Genomic DNA, 21,063 nt, shown 5'->3' with positions numbered 1-21,063 from the left:
AAAAAAAAAAAAGGCAGGGTTTACAGTGCTCATCCCTACTTTCTCCCTCCCGCCCTCTTCCTGTTCTCGCCTCTTAAAAGGAACTTTATCCTTTGACTCTCCCATCCCCGGGGCTAGCCAGAACCCACTTCATCTTGGGGCGAGCAGGCAACCCACATCAGCAGGCAGAAAAACAGGGAGGAGGCCCGGCTTCTCCCGATAAGCCCATGGCAAAGCCAGGAATAGCAGCGAGGTCCCCGCACGGGAGCAGCCCTACCCGGAACAGAAAAAAACCTCAGTCCCTGCCTTTGAAGAGCGGGGACTGGCAGCCGGCCCGGCCGCATGGCGAGCTTGGGGTTTGCTGCGAGCTTCCTCCGCCAGCTCAGCCCCGCAGCCAAGACCGGCACATCTGGGGGGGAGCAGGCACAGCTGGAGGGGCTGGGCATGCATGGCTGGGGAGAGCAGATGTGCACATCTGGATGGAAGAGGCACGCACGTCGCCTGGGCAGCGCGGGCATGCACACACATGGGTGGGCTGGTAGCGCACATCTGGGTGGAGCAGGCGCGCACATCTGGGTGGAGCTGGCGTGCACATCTGGGCAGGTTGTGCTCGCACATCTGGGCAGGCTAGGCAGGGAGAGAGCAGTCAGCATAGCCCCACAGCCTCGTGTCCCCCTCCAGCACACCCTGGGGTGCTTCTCCCCCAGCAATCTGTGTGCCGCCTTCCCCTCCCCCTGGGACCCAAGGCATCCAAACCTGCCAGTCGCTGCCCAAAATCTTAGTCATCACCTCTGTCATCGGGTTATTTTCGGCTCCGGCTGCCCAGGTGGCGAGCCAGCATTGGGGAGCCGATAGCCAGGGACCTGAGCGGGCATTTGGCTTCCCGGTGACCTTTGCTGTGCCACCAGCAGCTCGCAGGAGGCTATCGCCTGCTGTGACTCAGTGCAAAGCAGGTTTCTTTTTGGAGAAAGCAAAGCTTTGATCCCAAAGAGCTGGGGAACCGACCATGTTCCCCGCGTGCACTTTTGCTTGCAGTTATCTGATGCATCTTTTTTTCAGAGTAATAACTCCCAGGGCAGGTTAGGACGGAGGAGCCCTGGCAGCGGCGTGTGTGTGGGCAGGACTGGAATAACGGGTGCCGTAGGAGAGGATTTACGAGCGCTGGCGGCGGCACTGGTGGGAGGTGGGGGCCGGCCGAGAATAGCACAGCAGGTCAGGGGTGAGGTGGCTTGCGAGGGGCCAGGATGCGGCCGAAGCTCCCGCCGCTGCCCCCTTGCCATTAATCCAGTTCCAGCGGGATGCTCGGCGGTCTCGGCAAAGCCTCCTTCTTCCAGGGAAGCGTCCCAGGCCAGGGATGGAAAGCCAAGCCCGCCGGGCGGTGGGGCTTGCTCGCCAGGCAGGAGTTTCGGTTGAGAGCAAAACCACCGCAATGGGGCAAAGCTTTGCCACGGGAATGCCGGTGCAAATCGCTGTGGTCCTCCGCTGCCGGCCCCTTCCCAGCCGACACGGTTCACCCCTCCCAAAAACCTGCATGCAAAGCAGCACCGTGGCTTTTAACGGGCTATCGTGGCTCTCCCGGTGTGCCACAGCCTAGACCGCCCACCTGGATCGCCGGATCACTGATGGTCCCTGTGTGCAGGTGACAGCACGCTGATGGCACTGCCGGTGTGCCAGGGCACCGTGCGTGGAGCCTCTAAATCCCAAATAGCCAAAGAAAGGCCCTGGCGTGCTCCTTCTCCCCCTGCCCTGTCTCCCTAATGATATTTGCAAGGAAAACACTGGGGAAATGAATCCCTGGGGAGAAGCGGGTGCAGCTGGGGGGGCAGGAGCGGTCCATCCCCTCCACATCTTTCTCCTGGGGGTCCCGGTAGCACCTCACCCCCATCTTCTTGTCCTTTCAGGGTGCGGATCTGAGGACCGGGGACGTCAAAGGGCTTGTGCTGACGGGTGAGTGCAGACCCCGACGCGGGGGGGACAGGGTCTCCTGCAGCCCAGGCTGGGAGCTGCGATGAGACGGTGGCAGAGCTGGCTGTGCCCGGTGGGGACGAGCACGCCGGGATGCATGGGAGGGACACGAAGGGTTTCTGCAGGGCGCAGCTAGGTGCTGTCTGAAATAGGAGCCACTTTTTCTCTTATTTTTCTGGAGGCAAAAGTGGTTAAAAGACTCCCCAGCAGTTGGAAGAGCTCCAAACCAGTGCAAAAGGGGCGGGGGGTGTGGTGGTGGTGGAAATACAATCAAAAAGAAAAACACGAGATAAAAGCGGGTGAATCCCAACAACTTCTGTGATGTTGCACCGACAAAGACTTTCAGTTTAAAAACAGGCCAGGCTCACGGAGTTTACACCCTAAGGGGGTGGGGGAGAGGGGCCGGGGGCTCACCCGGCTGTGGGTGACCGAATCCTGGAGGAGCTTCAGCATCTTATCCCTTGGCATCACGTCCTTCCATCCCCGACGGAGGACAAGGGGTGGCTGCTGGCATCAGCAGCACCGTGCGTGCATCAGGGGGGGTCTCCCTGGATGTCCCTCTCCTGGGGACAACCAGCCCTCTCTGACCTCACCAGCCGGCAACGATGCTCCTATGGCCCGAGCCAGCTGCAGGCCCCACATCTGGGCAGCTGTGCGCTGCTCGCTCCCACTTTGGCTGGGTTAAGGGCGTGCATGCAGCACAGCGTGCAGCCGGGGACGTGCCCACCTGCGCGCGTCGAACATCTGTAGCCAGGTGAGGAAACAACCCCGGACTTCCAGCACCTGAGAATCCGCTGCTTCGACCACAAGAGCATCCTCCTCCGCCAAAGCTGGGTGCGGGAGGACTTCAAAAGCCCGGCAGCTGGAGCCCAGCCGGCAGAGTTCCAGGCACCCTGGACCCCCATGGGGTAGCCGGGAGGGTGAGGGGTGCTGGCCATGCACCGGCGGGGTGCTGGGGGTCTCAGACTCCTGTGTGTGTCCCCCGAAGCAGGTCCCTGCATGCCCCTATCCAGGGGAGGCTGCACCCAGCATGGGGGGGACAGGGAGAGGGCATGGCGGGGATGGTGCAGGGATAGGAAGGGTGATGGAGGAGAGGTTGAGGCACTCGGCAGGGAGGTGAGGAGCACCCCAGGGCTCTGAAGTTGAAAGAGGAGGAGGAGGAGGAGGAGAGGGCGGTGGCTGGCACAGCGGGAGGCTGGGGGCAGGTTATTTCAGGAGAGGGAAAACAGGAGCTGGCCCCCCGGGCAGACGGGGGGGGGATCCGAGCGGCAATAAGGGAGCGGGCAGGTTTGGGGGGGGCACAGTGGCTGCTCTTGCCCGTGAAACACATGAGCTGCTGAGCGCTTTCTCCCTCCAGCCCCATGCGTGGCAAGGGGCCTCGGTGCACGGCGCTGGGTGGGAGAACCGATCCCAGCCTGGAGCGGGGTGGTGGGCATGTGGTTATGGTGGGAAGCGGGTCCCGCTGGGCGGGATGCTCAGCCGTTATCTTTTGCATCCCCAGATTACGTCCGGCCCACGCCTCCACCCCGCAGCGGGTACCACCGCTACCAGCTCCGCCTGTACGAGCAGCCGGCTCACGAGGCCATTGCCCTGAGCCCCAAGGAGCAGGTCTCGCTGGGTAAGGAACAGCCGTGCCCTCGCTCCCGGCCCCATGCCATGCCCCGAGTGGCTTTCCCGGGGTTACGGATAATGCCATGTGTTCGGGCATGCCAGAAGTGCTGGGCTGGCGATGCTCATTTGGTGCAAAGGGACTTCAAATCATTACACGGAACACGGATGGGGTGTTAAGTCCTTGCAAGGCAGCAGAAACTCTCGGCAAAATGGCTGGTAATGGCCTGGCTAGCGGGATCAGAAGCAGGGAGAGATCTCGTGGGCTGTGAAATTGGGATGAGTCCTTGCTGGTACATCCCCCCTTCCCGAGCCGCGGGAGTTGCATCACCGCCACCTCGGAGCACGCAGATAAGGATCAGACGTGGAGATGGTTTAGCAAAAGATTGCTCAAACCAGGCTGACACAACGCCCGCCAACTCCCAGCTCCTCTCCACCCCACGCGGCGCAGGGACAGAGCTGCCGTCTCCCAAAAAGCTGCACGCCAAGGATGGAGGCAAGCAGCCGAGACCCCCCCAAGACCTGATGAGACCATCCCCACTGCTTCATCCCAGATGGGTGCCCCCTGGGGCGTGGGGTCAGCTGCGGGACCCCCGGCACGGGCAAGGATCCATCCTGCAAAATGCAAAACGTGGATTCCTTCCCCGGATGGTTCTGGCGCAGCCCGGGCTGGAGCACGGGGCACTGCGGTTCACGTGGCCTCGGCAAGGGAAATTTCAAAACTTTCCCAGCCAGGACCACATGAGCACAGCTCGATCGGCAGGTCAGGTCGGTGCATCTTGTCTGTGCCGGCCTGACTCACTCCTGCGCCGTGTTAACCAACGCTGCACATCCCGGGGGAAGGCAGGCAGCAGCGGGGTAGCTTGGGGAAACTCGGAACTTGGTCTCCCCGGACCCCCATGCTGGGAGAGACCCCGAAACCCACCCGGCGTGGGGCTGTGGTGCTTGTCCCGTGGCCGGAGCGGGCTGCTGCTGCTGCGAGTCTCTCTGTGGGTGATTTCTGCCCTTCGGTTTGCTTTCTGGCTCATTAGCTCTGCTTCTTAATGACATGAATTGAAGCCACCCCCCCGCTAGCGGAGTGGGGTGCTTCCCTGGCCCCTCATCCCTGGCATGGTGGGAGGAGAGGGGTCCACTGGTGTCACCTGGGGCCATGCACCCGCATCCCCATCCCAGCATCCCGGGGCTGGGAAGGGAGCCTGGAACACCCACCAAAGAGCTTTTTCCAGATAAATCCTTTTATTAGCAGGATGTGTGCCTCCAGCCCCCAAATTTCATACCCAAAGGGGTTCAGCCACCAGACCCATGTGTCCTGCGGAGGATCCCCCCACCGTCCCCCCGTCCCCCGAGGTGCAGGGCGGCCGGGCGCTCCCCACCCTGCGCTGTCTCCATCCCATCCTCAAGTTTCTCAGCCCTTCCCAGGCTCCCTGGGAAAGACCCGTTAAAACAGCAGCGGATATTTTCTCCGCAACATCTGATGCTTGAGCATCGACGTTTGTCAGGCAGCTGTGGCTGTCTCGGCGGAGGCTGGTATTTAAGTCGTTGGTTGAAGGTTATTTTTAACCATTTCACTGCTGCATCACAGGCTTGGCCTGTCCAGTGGGTGCTGCTGGATTGAAACACCACCCGCTGGCAGCCCATCTCTTTAATTCACAGGGCAGCTGGTAAGAGGGGCATAAGCCCTAAAAGCAGTCAAAGGATGAAATTTTGGTTTCTGAAGGGTTTTAAATAAATCCATCCCCAGGGACCATAGTGGGATGAACACCAATCGAACTGCCGGTGCATCCAGCCCTGTGTGGCTGAGCACTGGGGTCTGACCCCATGGTGCGAAAGCAGCACACGGGGAGAGGAGAAAACACCTTTGGCAGCACTTGGAAACAAGGAGGGCCTGACCCTGACCCCAGTGGACTACGGGTGAGAAATACAGCCAGCTCCTCTGTGGCTCTGCCTTGGTCCTCTTCTCCTGTGGTACAAGAGATGTGGGTTCACCTGGTGATGCTGCAGGCACAGCTTGCAGCCTTGCTTGGGGTTTTCCATCTTGCTTGGCCTTAAACCAGCCCCTTCTTGTTGCTTTTATTTTGTCCTACATCTGGTGGCAGCGATATCTCCATCTCACCAAAGATGGTGGCGCCCATCGCCACCAGGTGCTAACCCCGGAGAGGGAGCCATGTCCTGACCGGAGCACCCGGTAGGTGCAGGGAGCGGCGCTGGCCCATCCCAACCTCCGGACGCATCCAGCATCCAGCGCCGCATCCCTGCGCCGTGCACCACCAGCGCTGTGCCATGCATCCATCCCTCTGGCAGCTTGTGCCCTGGTAGACCCCGCTCGGGGAGAACACGGAGCCCCACGAGAGCGTTCCTCTCACCGCTCAGCTCGCAGAGACGCTCCCTCCTTCGCCCTCCGCCCAAGCAAGGGCATGGGCTGCGCTTTGGAGGCCGAACGGGGAAAGGTCCTGGGCCAAGCAGGGCCAAACTGGGGAAGGTCGTGTGTGCCAGGAAGGATGGCAGGAGCTTGGTGGTGGAGCCGAGGGGTAGGAGCCTCCAGAAGAGGGCACTAAACCAGGACCTGCCCGTCCGCCGCGTCCCTGCTCCTCGGAAAGAGCCGCTCCTTGTACAAATCCCTGGGAAATTAAAAAGCGAGGGGCAATGGCGAGCATGGAAAATAAATCTGTGCTACTTCTCCCCCCGGCCTGGCTTTGCAATGCCGGCAGCTCAAAGGGAGAGAGGATGGCTCCACGGTGGCCGGTGGTCTCTGGTGCCCACCCTACCTTGGGGGTATCCAGGCTGGGATGGCACTGATGGGCAGCGGGTCGGGTGCCATGCCCAAGGGCGTGTGGGCAGGCAGTGGCGGAGCTGGAGGAGGGCTGCAGCACCCTGCTCACGTCCCCTCGATGCCGCTCCCTGCAGCGAGCCCGTCGCTGGTGGCAATGGTGAAATCAATTGTTTACAGCAGAGGTGTTTCTCCAGGGTGGCTCTTGAGCAGAAAGACTTGTTTCGTCAGGAAAAAAAAAACCTCTGATCCTTCTCTGCGAGCGTTTCTGATCAGTCCCTGCACCAGCCAGCTCTTTCACTGTGCAACCTTGGTCAAATAACTCTCTCAGAGCCTCAGTTTCTCCACTGGAGTCTGATTCACTCCACTTTTTGGCTGAGCTGCAGCCATGCACGCAAATTGTCACTGGGCACCAGCTCTGTCCCTGCTTGGGACCAAAGCTGGGGACCCTTGGAGTGTCCCCAAGGCCATACGAGCACCGTCAGGCAATGCAAAGCCCTTCCTCCCCGCTCGCCCCGCTTCCCTCCCCAGGAGGGTTACAAGCCGTGTTTGTATTTTGGCGAGATGCAAGATAATAGTTTGTGGTCTGCAAAATGTCAAAGCCACCCGTCGCATCCCGAGGCGTTGGCACCCGCTGCGAGCTCTCGATCCGGCGGTCGGGCTCTGCTGCCTGCTGCAGTGAGCTGCGGGAAAATCCCTCAGCCGGGGGAATTCAGGTGTCCGGTGAAGCCCGGCCATGGCGGGGTGGTATGGCAGCCGCTTTTCGGGGACCTTTTCACCCATCTGCAGCCCGTGGGAGGATGGAGACCGTTCATTTTCCACCTCCTTCCTTTTTCTTGTAGGGGAACATTAATTAGCAGATCTTGAGGCTTAATTGCACCTGCCGGGCAGTGCCCTACCACCCTCTGCTTCCACTCTGCCGTGCCCCGGTGCCAGATGCCCACCAGCTCCAGTGAGCATGGGGAGATGCTCCCCAGCATCCCCAAACCTCCTCCTACCCCGGAAAGGCATTTTACAACCGGGAATGGACTTTTGCCTTCCAGAAATGTTTGCCTTCAGGGACCGGCAAGTCCTTTGGGGACCAGGGACCGGGGATGAGCCCGGCTAGTCGCCCTCACCGTGGCTCCATCCCTCTCCAGCTCCGGCTTCGCATCGGGGCTGCAGCATTGACTCATGAGCCGACCTTGTGTGCCTCCGATCCACCCAGCTGGAAAATCGGGTTGGACTGGGCCCCGGCGGGGAGGGAAAGGCTGTGGCTGGGACGGGAGGTAGCGAAGGGCTGCGGGGAGCACACGGTCCCGCCTGAAGTCCCCGGGTGCAAGTTAATGGTGACCAAAGCAGCTGGCGGCCTCCCGCCTACCTCCGCTGGGACATCATTAATCTTGGCAGAAAAGCATCAGGGCTCCTATCAGGGAGAACGGCCCCGCTGATGAGGCTGATAAATTACAGCCGGCAACGTGCCCCCAGCGCTGCGGGGCCGGGAGAAGGCGGGGACCGGTCGTTTTGGAGGGGCAGGGTGCAATGGTAGGGCTGTGAAACAGCCTTGTGTACCCATCGCCTGCGGGGCCAGAGGGTCCCCGAGCTCCCTGAGCCCAGCAGCTGCCTCGTGCCTCAGTTTCCCCATCTGGTGCTCAGGGATCAGGTGGCTGCCGCACGTGTGGGTGTCAGCGGGCGCTCCTCTTCCTCCAGCGGGTGCTCAGATAAGGGCCGAGTGCCATGATATAATCCTCTGGGAAACGAGCTTGAAAACGGACCAAGCCATGGATGAAACCTCGTATTGTTTTGGTGGGGAGAGTGATCGGCAGCAGCGTGACTGTGGCTCCCCGGCCAACCACCCGCTCCCCTCCCCGGCTCTGTGGTCCCAGTGACTCGCAGTCCCCAGTCCTGGGAGCCGACCGGTGCGGTGGCATGATTTGGGACAGTTTGCAGAAAGTTGTCACCCTGTGCCAGGGTGTACAGGCGGTCATGCCGGGATGGGGCACCCGGTTTGCGGATGCACCCGAGGGGTTGGATCTGGTATGGGGGGGGGGTGCAGACCCCAGACCCGGTAGCCACCCGGTGTATCACCCCCGGCTTTGCCACCCCGGCGGCTCTGCCCGGGGGCTTTCCCTGCAGCCGGTCCCGTCTCCCGCAGAGGGACGGGCACAACCGGTGTGATGGCAGGTAGGAAAGTAGGTCAGGAAAAACCCTGGCCCCACGCGTGGCGGCGAGAGCCTGGGCCAGCGCCCGCAGCCCTGCAGCGGTTCTGCCTCCTCCCGGCTCCTTTCATCCGTGCCTCTCCGGAGGCTTCCCGAACATCAATGACAACTCCCGGCACCCTTGGGAGTCGGGGGGCCGCCACGTCTCGCTTTCACCCCGATCCCACGGGGCACCGGCTGCTTTCCCCCGCCCCGGGGCTTGCCGAAAGCTTTGAAACCCAGCGGATGAAAGGCGCCCGCCGAAGGGCTGTGGGTGCAGCGGGAGCATTCCCCCCCCCGAGACCCCTTCCCCTGGCACTACGCTTGCCGGGACCCCCGGAGCTGGGGCGGGGGGATGGATTGAGACCCCAAAGCGAGCGGCTGCTCCTCCTTGCCAGGGGTGTTTTTTGGGGATGGAGGTGTTTGTGGCACACGCCGGGGCCCGATGGCTGTGCAGGAGGGTGCTGGGGCTCTCAGCCATTGCCTGGCTTGGCAGCGGTACCGGCAAACCCAAACGCCCCCCTCGGGATCCTGCGTGGGGGCATCTCCCCCCTCAGACTTGGGCTGTGGTGATGAGCCAGAGCCGCTGGAAACGCGGGACTGTCCTTGCCCCCGGCTTGGTTTGGGTCCTCAGGGGGTGGTGGTGACGACGGGGGGGACGTCTGGGACACCCCCAGCCACACGTAGCCTGATGCATTTCAACATCTCCTCCCAGCTGGCATGCTGGGGTGCAGGGTCCAGCCCGAGCATCCCGCGACCTCCTTCCCAGACACTGGAGCATCTCCCTGACCGCATCCTCTTGCAGCTCCAGGAGGTCGCAGGGTGCAGTGCTGGCACCGGGAACATTGGCAGAGCCCACTGGGGGCTTTTTGGCTGTGGGGTGATTCACGGTAGGGCCTGACCCAGTGCCCGAGGTGGGGGGCAGATAGGGGGGTGGGAGCTGGGCTCCGCCGGCACCCCGAGCCATCGTCGCCCCACGCGGGTGATGCAGCAGCTCGGGTTTTGCTCAGCACTTTTGCAAGAGCAAAGGGGATGGTTTGCTCCAGTTGGGGCTGAGATGTGAAGGCAGATAAGGGCTGCCAGTCTGCAGCGTGACATTAAAGAGCAGCGCCAGGAAGGGGAGAGGAGGGGAGGACAGGTTTCAGATAAACAACGGGCCCCTTTCCCCGCCCTGCAACCCCAGGGCCATGTCCTACCCAGTGTCCCACCAGGCAGGGACAGAGGTGGCAGCGTGAGCTGCTTGGGTCCCATCATTGCCGGGGAAAGCCCCTTTGGCCGAGGAGGAGGAGGATGCTCCACCAACCACCAGCCAGACCCACACGCGACACTGAACCCTTGCAAAGTGCAGGGGGATTTTTGGCCCATGGGGACGAGGGAATCCCTCCTGCCCACCGCCCCGGAGAGGGTTTCCCTGCCACCTCCAGTGTAGGAAAAACCGAGGCTGTCTCCAGCCATGAGCTGCCCCCAGATCTCTGGCATCCTTGGGTCAGGGCAGGCAGCCGCGGAGAGGGGGGGTCAGGAATGAAGAACGCTCTTGGCTCCAAAAATTTGTGGAGCAACAGCTCAGTGCATGCGAGCGAAGGGGCTGGGGGATCTCCTGCTGTCTCCCCCACGTGCTGCCGGGGGATTTCCAGGCGTGGACTCATAGGAAGCCGTGGGAAGGTCGGCTCCAAAGGTCAGCAGGGGCGGAGAGGGGGGGCAATGCCATTTACCCCCCACCCCGGGGATGCTAAGGGCTGGGATCCCCATGGCTCCCTGCCCTCTGGCCCCACGGGACAGAGCCCGGTGCCTCCCCGCCTGCCGCTGTTTGCAGGATGTGGTCTGCAACGCCTCGGGCAGAGCCGCAGCCGGCGCATGGCATGCAGCGTGCAGCCCCAGCCTGGATCTGGCCCGTCTCGCAGCCCAGCTTACCCTCTGTCCCTCTTTCCCCAGGAGCCTGGGCGATGGAGAGCTTCGTGGAGCAGTTTCGGCTGGGCTCCCCGGTGGCCTCGACCCAGTTCCTCACCAAATATTACGAGGATTAGCGCCAGCCATCGTGCCCTTCCCCTGTGCAGCTTCACTCTCTTCCCCGCACCGCAGAGCCACCTCTGTCCAGACCAGGAGGAGACCCCGGGACCCACGGAGGATGCACCCACCCTTCTACCAGCCCAGATTCCCAGCAGAAATCCCAGCCCCTCTGCTTCCAAAACCTGAGAGGGGTTTCTCTTTCCTTCCAAGGGTAACATCCCGAGCGGTGCCCTGGGAAGAACGGCATCACCTTCTTGTCCCCTCACCCTATTTCTGGCCTGACCCCCAGCATGTTCCCCCTGCACCGTGGGGGTCTTGAGCTTTAATGCCTGCAGCTTTCGGAATAAAACATGGATGGAGCGCACGGGGCTGCATGGGCTCCTTGCCGGCAGGGAGCGTGGGGCGATGCCGGGCCAGCACCGGGTGAATCTGGTTGCTTTGGGGTCCGTGCCAGCAGCACGGGATGGAGCATACCCCCCTGCAGCTGGGGGGGGGGACGACACGACAGGGTGTTGCCAGCAAGACCCTCGTGCAGGTGATGCCAGGCATGGCCCAATGTCAGCCAGGGGCTCCGGAGCAGGACCGTGGTGCCCGGCCGGGGGGTCCCTCGGCAGCACCACGCAGGGCGGCAGCGTGGGAACCAGGCACTGCCCTGGCCTGACTCTGGCCCTGCCCTGCCTTTGCCCTTGCTCGCTGCCTCAGCCCGCTTCTCTTGGAAAGCAAAACCGAAATTAAAGCTGTAAATCAGAAGAGCTCTGCCTACTGGCCACTTAGCTGGACCTCCCCTTTAATTAGCTCTTTAATTAGGCTTTCATCTAAGACTCGGTTTTCTCTGAGGCTTGGATTCACCCGCCTGCAAGTCCTCCTTGCAGTGTGTCCTTGGTGGCTCCGCTGTGACAAAGCTGATTTTGTCCTGCTGATGGCCAGGACCGCATCCAGGGGCACTTTGAACAAACCACAGGGAGCAAGAACCCGGGGGGGGGGCATTTTGCAGGCAGGGGAAACCAAGGCACGAGGGAATGACTTGCTCACAGCCTCGCAGGGAGGTCTAGCGTCGTTTGGAGGGGATGGCGATGCTCCTGTTGCTGCATCTCACCCCTGCATCAGTCCCTGGGTCTGTCCCAGAGCAACCTGTTCCTGATGCAAGAGAGAAAACAGGTCTGTGCCATCTCCTTCTCGCTCCCTGTGCCTGCCTGGCTGCCCTCCCCGGCTGCGAGAGCGGCTTTCACTCTGTGCCAGGGGGGTTTAAACATGGCCGGGACTTTCCCTCCAGCAGGAAATGTCTGTTTACCTCGCAGGGGCTGAATCACTCCAGCCGCATGTCGCATGGGTCCTGCAAAACTCTGCCGGCCTCGGTCCCCGCCAGGAAGGATCGGGGTGACGGGCTGCAAGGTGTGAAAGAGGATGTGGGAGCCAGGGGGTCCCGGCTCACCCCGGGCACACGCCGCTGGGTGAACCTGCAGGATGCAGCGGGAAGAAGAGCAACAAAAAAAGGAAGCTGGGTAACATACCACAACCCAGGGAAAAAAATACAAAACATGCTGCCCGGCTTGCCATCGGCACTAAGATTAGCAGCAGAGGAAATGACACTAAGAGATGTCATGGAAGTCTGCTAAAGTTGGATTTCTCCTTCTCTTTTTCTATACTTACCCTCTGTTGAGGGTGTAATTGGCCCGTTAGGTTAATGTGGAGGGACCGGTGTAAATGAAAGGTCATGCTTTGTTGACATCCTGCAGTCAAACTATAGTCATCCTTTCCTCCCTGCCTTTAATTCCTTGTGGCTGGTGTGTTTATTTTTGGTGGAACGAGAGAGAAAAGGCGATCGGATGTTTATCCTTCTAGGAAATTATCGCCATCATTCTTGGTTTTAATTTGAGCTGGAGATGAGAGGAGTTAGACGCACGCCGCGTCTGCCCAGTCTGAGCCAGGCTTGCTCTCGCTAGACGCCGCAAGCCCAGACTGATCCTCTCCCTTGTGTGTCACTGGCGGGGATGAGGATGGGGACAGGGATGAGGATGAGGATGGGAATGAGATGGGGATGGGAAGGGAATGGGGATGGGAATGAGATGGGGATGGGATGGGAATGGGGATGGGGATGCAGATGAAGATGGAGATGAGGATGGGGATGGTCCAGAGCATGAATCTGCCTGGGTGGCTGCAGCGGGCACCGTGGTGGGACGATGCCCTGCGGGGACGCAGGACGAGGCACCGCTGGCCTTGCACCAGGCACGCACAGGGCTGCAAACACACGGTGCGGCCAGCCCAGAGCCACAAACTCTCACTTGGATGCACACAAGGCCTTCACGGCGTGGAAAATATTAATTGTGGTTTTTTGGTTCGCTTTTTGATAATTTAGAAAGAACGAAGAAAAAAAAAGGAGGAAGCCACGTACAGTCACTTTGTGCTGGTCCCACCCCCTTTATCTCTCCTTCCATTTGCTCACCATTGGTGTGAGAGAGAAAAGAGAAGCTGAGTCTCTCACTGCCTAAATGTAGAAAGTTTTGCTTCTAAATCAGTTTGTGATGGAAAGGAAATACGTCACGTCCCTGGGGAAGTGGCTGGTTTTCAGCAGCCACAACCCCAGCGCCGAGTGCTGCAATGGAACAGCCCAGCACTGAAATAGCTCCGCGCTCTGTTATTGTCACCGATATAATTTTTTTTCTCTGTCTACGTCTGTCATTTTTAGCATCCAGAGGAAGTTTTATTTGTATTTGTTAGCTTGACTTTCCACTGTCGTGGCTTTTTTATTTTTTCATCTGAAGGTCCAGGAAGGGGGCAGGAGAAAATAGAGCTGGGTGAGCTCAGGTGTGTTTGGGCTCGATGGGGTGTAACGTGGTACCCACGGCACCGCTGGCCTCTCCGCCTGCATCTGCCGGGCATCCCGCCATGCGTGCACCAGCCTTGCAGAGCCCAAGGGAATTGAAAGGCCACAGGCCCACGGGAGTACATGCTCCTGGGGACTTGGGGGGGCTGCGGCAGTGAGCTGAGCCCCAGGCATGGCTGCGGGATGGAGCCCGGCTCCCCTTTGCTCTCCCCAGGACGGGGTCGCGAGGTGTTGCGTTTGAACGCTTCCAGCCCCTTCCCTGAGCAAACCCACCCAGCTGGTGGGATGGCTGAGGAAGAGGAAGACTTGGGGTTCAAAAAAAATAATAATGAGCTTGTGAAAATCAAATGTTCCTGGGGAGCAATGGCAGCTCCCAGCTGTGCATGGGGGGTGTTTCTTTCCAAAACTGGGCTGGAGGCCAGAAGAAGCCTGCGCTGAACACAACCCCTAAGATAACAGGGTAATAATTACCTATTTTTAATGATTATTGAAATAATTACTCTAATGAGAAAAAGTCTCAGCCCCTGGCTCAAGGGGAGGCAGCCCTGGGTCCCATCCCCTGATGGAGAGCAGGAGGCATCTCCCCTCTGGTGGGACCACCCTGGGAAAATGCAGATTTAGGGGCAGGGGATATTAAGTAACAGGGACTGGGGGCCACCCCTTGCACCCCCACCCCCCCCGGTCTCGGTGGCACATGGGGACGATGCGGGAACAATCCAGCTCGCCAGGAGCAAAGGGATGCCAGGCAGCAGCTCCCCCTTGCACAGGTACTTGCACAAGAAGAGATTAGCAGGATCAGCTGATGATGATCTAAGCGCATAACTATATCAACCTATGAATTAATTAATGATATCTCACACTTCATAATGGCTCTATCTGCAGATCTTATGCACTCCTCAAGCATTCAGTGAATTAAGCCTTGTTGCACCCCCCGGGAAATAGGTCAAGATTCTTAATCCCCATGTGCTGGTGGAAACACCGCGGCATGACACGGGGGTAAACAACGCTGCCCATTTTGGATGCCAACATAGGAGATTTTCCAGGCGAGCTGAGCATCAGCATCCCCACGGCACCACGAAGGGACCAGGCTCTCCGGATCGGCCACGGGGTGGGTGATGGGCACCGCTGGTGGGATGCTCCGATGCCCCGTGCTGAGCCCCCAGCCCTCAAGCCTCATGCTGTGGACACGTGAAACCGCCAGCCTGGGGGTCCCCGACGTGCCATGGTGCATGCACGGGGGTGGTGTTGGCGGTGGGTGCATGCACCAGGAGCCGGCTGCTCGGCTTCGCCGGCAGCCACGAGGTGCCGGATACGGCGGCCGCGTCCCTGCCGCTCCGTGAGCGGTGACCCGGCAGCTGGGCGGGCCCTGGGAGAGGCAGCCTGGGCTGGAGCAGGAATTTAGGGCTCCTGAAGTAATAGGGGAAGGCGGGCGAGGCGAGGACGGGGCCACGTCCCCACCTCTGCGCACCGTGCCAGCACCCGGAGGGGGCCAGCGGGCAGCAAAGGCCGTGCAGGTTGGTCCTGGTGTGATGGTTTCATTAATTAGCAATAATAACTAATCCTTATTGGGCCTCCAAAATACTGCATATCATCAGAGGAGCTTTGTGGGGCTGTCTGGAGGATCCCAGTCCACCTTGCTGTCCCACCAGAGCTTGGAGGTTTGGGGGTCCCAGCCCCCCAGCCCGCTCGCTGGGGCTGGCAGCCGTTCAGCCGGGCTCTTGCAGCGCCCCGGGATGCAAACGCTGGCTTTTATTGAGGGCAAGCGGCTGCGCCTGCATGAGACGCTGCCCTGGATGCCCAGACATCCCATCAAGGGATGCTCAACAGAGACAAACAGTGTTGGGGTTTTGTTTCCTCTTTCACCTCGCTCTCCGAGTCGGTTTGGGCTGGGTTTGTCCGCGCAGAGCCGCAGCAGTGGGAAGCTCGCAGCCTCACCCGCTCTGCCGGGAGCACGAGCACCTTCAGATGTGGTTTGCCCGAAACACTCCTTGGTAGAAAAAAAAAAGAAAAAAAGGGTTGCTGATACGGTGGTCCTGGACCACCAAGCTTTGCTCCTGCCCAGAAGCAGCCGTCATCCTCGGCTCGTGCCTGGGTGCCCAGTGCTGCCCTGTTTACTCCCGGCTGTCTGCGGGGTGAGGCAGATGCCTTTCGGGGTTTGCATCCAGAGGTGTGGTGGAAGGTGCTGGATGGCTGCGCGGCTCTGCCAGCCTCCCCTGCCTGCACCACGGGCAGAGGACGGTCTCACCCCGCAGCCCCCGGCCGGCTTGTCCTCACTTGTCGGTAGCGACTCGCTTCCCATTCCCTCCTCGCAGCCCTGCAGGTCCTCAGCTAACCTCATATTTCCTCATTGCTAGGAAATGGCTAATTCCCCCCGGGCTGGTTTCAATGGCTGTGCAGATCCCTCGCCTTTGGCCTCTCACCAGTTTCTCCTTCGGTGGTTAAAGCAAAGCCCTGCAGCCCTCGGGAGCAGCGCTTTCCCAGGCTGCACAGCCTTTGGCTTCGGCTAGCCGGGAGGACATCCATCCCCTCGCACAGCATCCCGAGATGGATACCCCAATCCTGCCGGGTGCTGGATTCACGCCCTGCTCCGGCTTTCCAGCCTCTGTGCCGCGTTCGCACAAGGTAGAGCCCCTTCTCCGGCACCGCTGTTGGATGCGGCGGATTCGGACAGTCTCTGCCACGCTTTGGCGCTGGCTGTGCCACGAGGTCCTCTCCCATTAGGGAACCGCTCACATCTCCAGAGTTGTGTGTCATGGCACAGTTCTCAGAGTTGAAACGCAAACATCCATTTCCTCTTTTGTTTCTTGGTTTCAGGTTAAAAAAAAGCCTTTGTGGTGTCTCTCTGCAAACCCCTTGCTGGGGCTGCAGCACTGCCCGGTCGCTCTGGGGTTCCTGGCCGAGGCCACGATGCCGAGGTTCGTCCTTGTCCCATAACATCAGCCCTGGTTTTGCAGCCCCATCTCTGCCAGCTCCGTGCCTGATCTCTGCTAGTGGTCCTCTGGCTGGAAAGCCCGTCGTTCCCAGCGGTGCTGCTCCCTCGGGACTGCTTTCTGCTCTGGACCTACTATTTAGTTTTCCTGCTAATCACACTGTCTCCTTATCTCTGGGTCACACTGCGCCAGCTGCCACCGCTATTGTTCCGTTGCTGTGAGCTGGATAATAGCAGGAAAGACCTCCGGGTTTGCAAACCAAAACCTGTCTCGGACTTAGATGACCCAGAGGTTCCCGGCTCCCCAGTGCGTACGGCAGCGCACCCCTCGCCGCCGCAAGCCGAAGTCACCCACTGACCCCAGGCCCTGAGAGCAGCGGTAAATTGTGGGATGCTCTTTGGGCTGGCGCAGCGCAACCGGCACGTCCTTGGTGCCGCACCACCGGGGTGATGCGGGGAAGGGGACGGCGGCGGTGTGGGGACCGGGGAGCAGGGGGTGGGTGCAGGCAGAGCCTCCCCTGGCATCACCCTCCGCACCCGATGCTGCTGTGGGTGCTTCCCTGCCCTCCAGCCGGCTCCCAGTGCTGCCACCTTCAGGGACCAGCCCCGGCCACCCAGCACCCATTTTCCTGCGCAGGGTGCCCCGGGCTGCCGCGCTGCCCCAGGTTCAGCAGGGTGGGTTTGCAGCAGCTCCTGTCTGCTCCAAAGGGGCTTTTGGGCACCCCCTCCCCACCCCACCCCCCCAAGCTTTTCATACTGCTGCTGCACAGGGTGAGGCAGGGCTGATCTCTCTCTCTCTTGCCACAGGGGAAACTGAGGCAGGAAAGGGCCTCCCGCAGCCACCCACGGTGCTCCCGCAGTACCCCACTGCCTGGCTGGCCCCCCACCAACCCCCCCGGGGTTTGGCACATGGGGACCTGCCTTTTGGGACCGACCTGTTGGCAGCAAGACCCCAGGGCAGCAAGTTCTGCCCGTGAATCCCTTCCTCTCCGCCCCCCCCCACTGCCACCCCCCAGAGAGGAGGGAGGAGGGAGATGTCCGTCTCCTTTGCCATGCATATTTCAGTGCAAGTGTTTCTGAATATTTCCGGAGGAGGAGGGTGTGTAATTTTCACAGGCAAATCAGGAAAACCTAGGTGAGGCGGGTGACGGTGTTGTGGAAGGACGCAGGCCGTGCCGGGAGGGTGTTGGTCCGGGATCAGGAAGGCTGCCCAGCAGTTTCTCCTGGCTGGAGTTCTCCCAAGCCAGAGTTTGGCCTGAAATGAGGATTTCCCACGCCCAACAGCAGCGGAGAAAGTCTCTCCTCCTCCAGAAATTACAGATTACCCTGAATCCCATCCCTGCTGGTGCTGAGCATCTTCTCACATCCAAGGCCACGGGTTACCCAGAGAATAAATTGCTGCTGATGCAGCATCTGCCACATCTGGGCAGCTGGTGTTTGGCAGAGGGAGCTGACACCCCCAAAACACCGCATCCCGCCCGTGCAGCCTCACCACTTGCAAACAAAACACTTGCAGCCCTGAGAAACGACGGTGGCTTCATCAGATACTTCTGCGACACCCACCTCGTGGTTCGGGTGGCTGAAAGATTTGGGGTTTATTTGTTCCCCTTCTCCAAGCTGCCTGAGAAGAGCTCGTGTTGTCGTCCATCCAAGCAGCCGCCTACGCATATGGCCCCAGTACAGTCATGCCTGGGGGTAGGAGGTAGGTGACCTTTGAGGTCCCCACCAGCTACACTCTGTTTACGACTCTGTGACCTTACCAGCCCCAGATCTACATCTACAGCAAATCCAAGGGGCTGGGGAGGAAAGCCTCCATGTGCGTGCCTCAAGCTTCATGTCTGAGCATCCTCTGTAATCCAGGACCAGAGACATCACCACGCTGGGTCCCCAGAGCCCAAAAGCCACAGCCATGCACTGTGCAGAGGCTCCCGGAGCTCCCAAGACACTGAACTGCACAGCAGGATGGTGACGAGCATCTCATTGTGTCCCTCAGCCTCCAAGGCTCGGTTCTGTCCAAGCTCATCTCTCGGCTCAAGACCACCAGCAAGGTTTAGGCATGACTTTAATGGGGACGAGCATCCCATGTGCCTCGCCACAAGGCGTGAAAACCAGGCTCATGTTCTCCTCCCTATAAGTACATTTATGCTGTCATTAATTAGGTGAAAAAAAACTGAATAGTTCCCCTTTTAAAAGCCCCGGCGGTCCCCGGAGACCCTGTGTGCAGCGTGGCCTCTCGCCCCGGCTGTGGCACAGCCTGGTGCACCTGCAGGGCTCACGGCACATGAATCACCCGGAGGGCGGCAGAGCCTGGTCACAAGACCGAGAAGAGCGGGGAAAAATCACCCATCAGCTGACAGCACCCAGAGGGACACGGCCCCGAGCCCCCCAGGGTGCTGGTGGGGTTTTGGCACACCATGCACGGGGATGGGTGCATCACTCTCGGCATCGCATAGGGAGGACCAGGGGCTGGGGGGGGCAGCGGGAGCTTGGGGGGGTCTCGGCACTGGCACGGGTGGCTGTGTTTGCTTCCTTGCTCAGGGGAAGCTGCCAGTACTTTCTTGGTGTGGGTCTTATGCAGACTGAACCCAGCTGGGACACTATTAAATAATGCCAGGGCTTGTCCCAACCTCTGCACAGGCGGGTGGGGAGAGATGAGGTGCAGGGGGTCGGAGACGGGTGCCAGGGGCAGAGGAGGTCGGGCTTACCCGTGCTGCCTGGGTGTCATGGCATTACTCTTCCCGTTATCTCTGGGGTTAACGAGGCAGTTGGTTCAGGGGCCAAGCTGGAGGCTCGGCCAGCTCTGCCTTCCTTGCTTTATTAACATGACGAGCTTTTGAAATGCAGGGGCAATGGTGTTGTGGGACACTCTGCATCAGCTTTGAGGAAGGGCCGGCAGCATTTCATGCACTTGGATCCATGCTGCGAAATCACTGATGCCAGCAATGATTATTTACATTACTGAAACACCCCGATCAGGTTGGGGTTCGCATGGCCTAAGAGACAGGCATGTGGGATGATCAAAATAAGTGAAAGCTGCTCAGCTGCAGCCTCCATCCGGACCGGACTGTAATTTAAAACCATTCAGAGCATCCCAGGTGAGATTTTTTATTTTTTTTTTTCTCCCTTTGGGTAAACTACTCCACTCAGGACGCTCCGACCCATTAAGCTGAGCTGTAACTAAGCCAGTCCAACCCCCACGCGGCTGTTTTCATGCCAGTCTAAGGCCGCCTCGGTTTATTTTGGCTTAAGGCCGTTCCCCATCAATTGGCATCAAACCACTATTAGTAACTGAGACGGTGTCTGTGCGGGATTAGGCCGTTCTCACAGGCTGGGTTTAGCGGCGTGCCTCCCTCCTAGCCCAGCTCCTTGTGTAAACCAGGCCCTTATGACTCAGGAGCTTTGAATCGAGCTTAAACCCTGCCGCGAGGGGCTGGGGTGTTATCTCTGCACCCACAGCCCCAGCTGCCCAGGTTCGGCGGGGGGACGGCTGCGTTCCCAGCGGGGAGCAGGTGCCGATTGGGGAGAGTGAGGTGGGGTACGGGTTCACGTTCACACGCCCGTGGCACCGTCACTCCTCCGCCCACGGCGCAGGGGGCAGATACACACCCGGGTCAGCAGGAGCCAAAAGTGGGACTGGGCAGCCTGGCATCCGTGGGGATGCCGGGTTGATCTGTCGTGGGGTGAGGAGCCGGACCAGTGCCTTCTTGCTCCGGCACAGCAATTCCCAACGCAAGCCTCGCCGGTGCCTGCCAGTAAGGCCGAGCAAACCCTCACCCCCTCCAGTATAAAGTCTGGAGGAACTGGAGAGAAGCGGTGGTGGTGATGTTGTTGGTTGATGGTTGAGGAGGGGCAGCTCATGGGGTTTTTTTTTTTTGGGGGGGGGGGGCTGCTCTGATCTGGGTGCCCGTGGGAGCCGGTCACGCAGCGGTGGGGTGTGTGGGGTGGGAAACCCGCAGCATCCCCAACCCCGCCGCTGCAGCCGGGCTCCCTCCACCCGTGGGAATGCTCTGATGGAGGGAAAAAAAACCCCAAAAAACAACAAACGGGTGGGAAGACAGGTGGGGGGGAAGGCAGTGGGGTCCCCCATCGTCCTCCTCCTCCTCCTCCTCCTCTTCCTCGCCCCGCCGCCCGGCGCTGCGCACCCGCCCCGCACCTCCCCAGCGCCGGGGGCACCGGAACCGGCCGCCAAAGAAGGCAGCGGAGGCGGGGCCGGATCCAGACCTTGTATGGTTCTTCCCCTCGGCTGCCCGCCCGCCGCCGTCCCGCTTTCCCCCCCCTCGTCACCCGCCGCCGCCTCCCGCACCCACCACCCACCCCCCGCAGCCGCTTCTGCAGCCGCGGTCCCCCGGGTGGGGGGGGTGGGTTTGAGTTCCAAGGTGGGGGGGTGGTAAAAGAAGGGGGGGGGTGTGCAAAGGATGGGGGGGTAAGGGTGGAAGGGGGCTGCGAGGGATGGGGGGGTGTTTGCGAAGGATGGAGGGGGCTTCCGATGAAAGCGGGCTGCTGAGATGGATGGGTGACGATGCAATGGGTGGGGGGGGCTGCAGTGGATGGGGGGAGCTGGAGTGGATAGAGCACACGGGTCACCCCCCCACACCCCCCCCCCACTCACAAAGAGACCACCGTGGGGTCTCACTGACCCCCATTCCCAGTACATGCTTTCCCCCCACCACCCCCTGCACCGCAGCATCCCCCCCCAAACCGAGAGGCTGCTGGCACCGCAGGGCCAAAATCCCCGGGCCTCCCAGTACCGGCACCCTCCTCCCCAGTGCCTCCCCCCACCCCACCCCGGACTCCCCCCCCTCCCGCA

The 21,063-nt window shown here is 60.6% G+C and overlaps 1 protein-coding gene across 10 annotated transcripts in view; it reads left to right on the top strand.

Annotated features, from left to right (window-relative positions):
* The window catches only part of PEBP4 (phosphatidylethanolamine binding protein 4), an 80,539-nt gene extending 69,672 nt beyond the window's left edge, over positions 1–10,867 (top strand). For all 10 annotated transcript variants that reach the window (XM_069801035.1, XM_069801039.1, XM_069801031.1 and 7 more), the window contains 3 exons: positions 1,881–1,926; positions 3,446–3,562; positions 10,429–10,867. In XM_069801035.1, coding sequence (XP_069657136.1) covers positions 1,881–1,926; positions 3,446–3,562; positions 10,429–10,520 — 255 coding nt within the window. In that variant the 3' untranslated portion in view covers positions 10,521–10,867. The remainder of the gene's footprint in view (positions 1–1,880; positions 1,927–3,445; positions 3,563–10,428) is intronic.
* The last annotated feature ends 10,196 nt before the right edge of the window (positions 10,868–21,063 follow it).

Source organism: Haliaeetus albicilla, chromosome 13, assembly GCF_947461875.1.
Source record: "Haliaeetus albicilla chromosome 13, bHalAlb1.1, whole genome shotgun sequence".
Lineage (NCBI taxonomy): Eukaryota > Metazoa > Chordata > Aves > Accipitriformes > Accipitridae > Haliaeetus > Haliaeetus albicilla.
The sequence above is the reverse complement of the archived record's forward strand: the minus strand, read 5'-3'. Positions and strand labels throughout refer to the sequence as shown.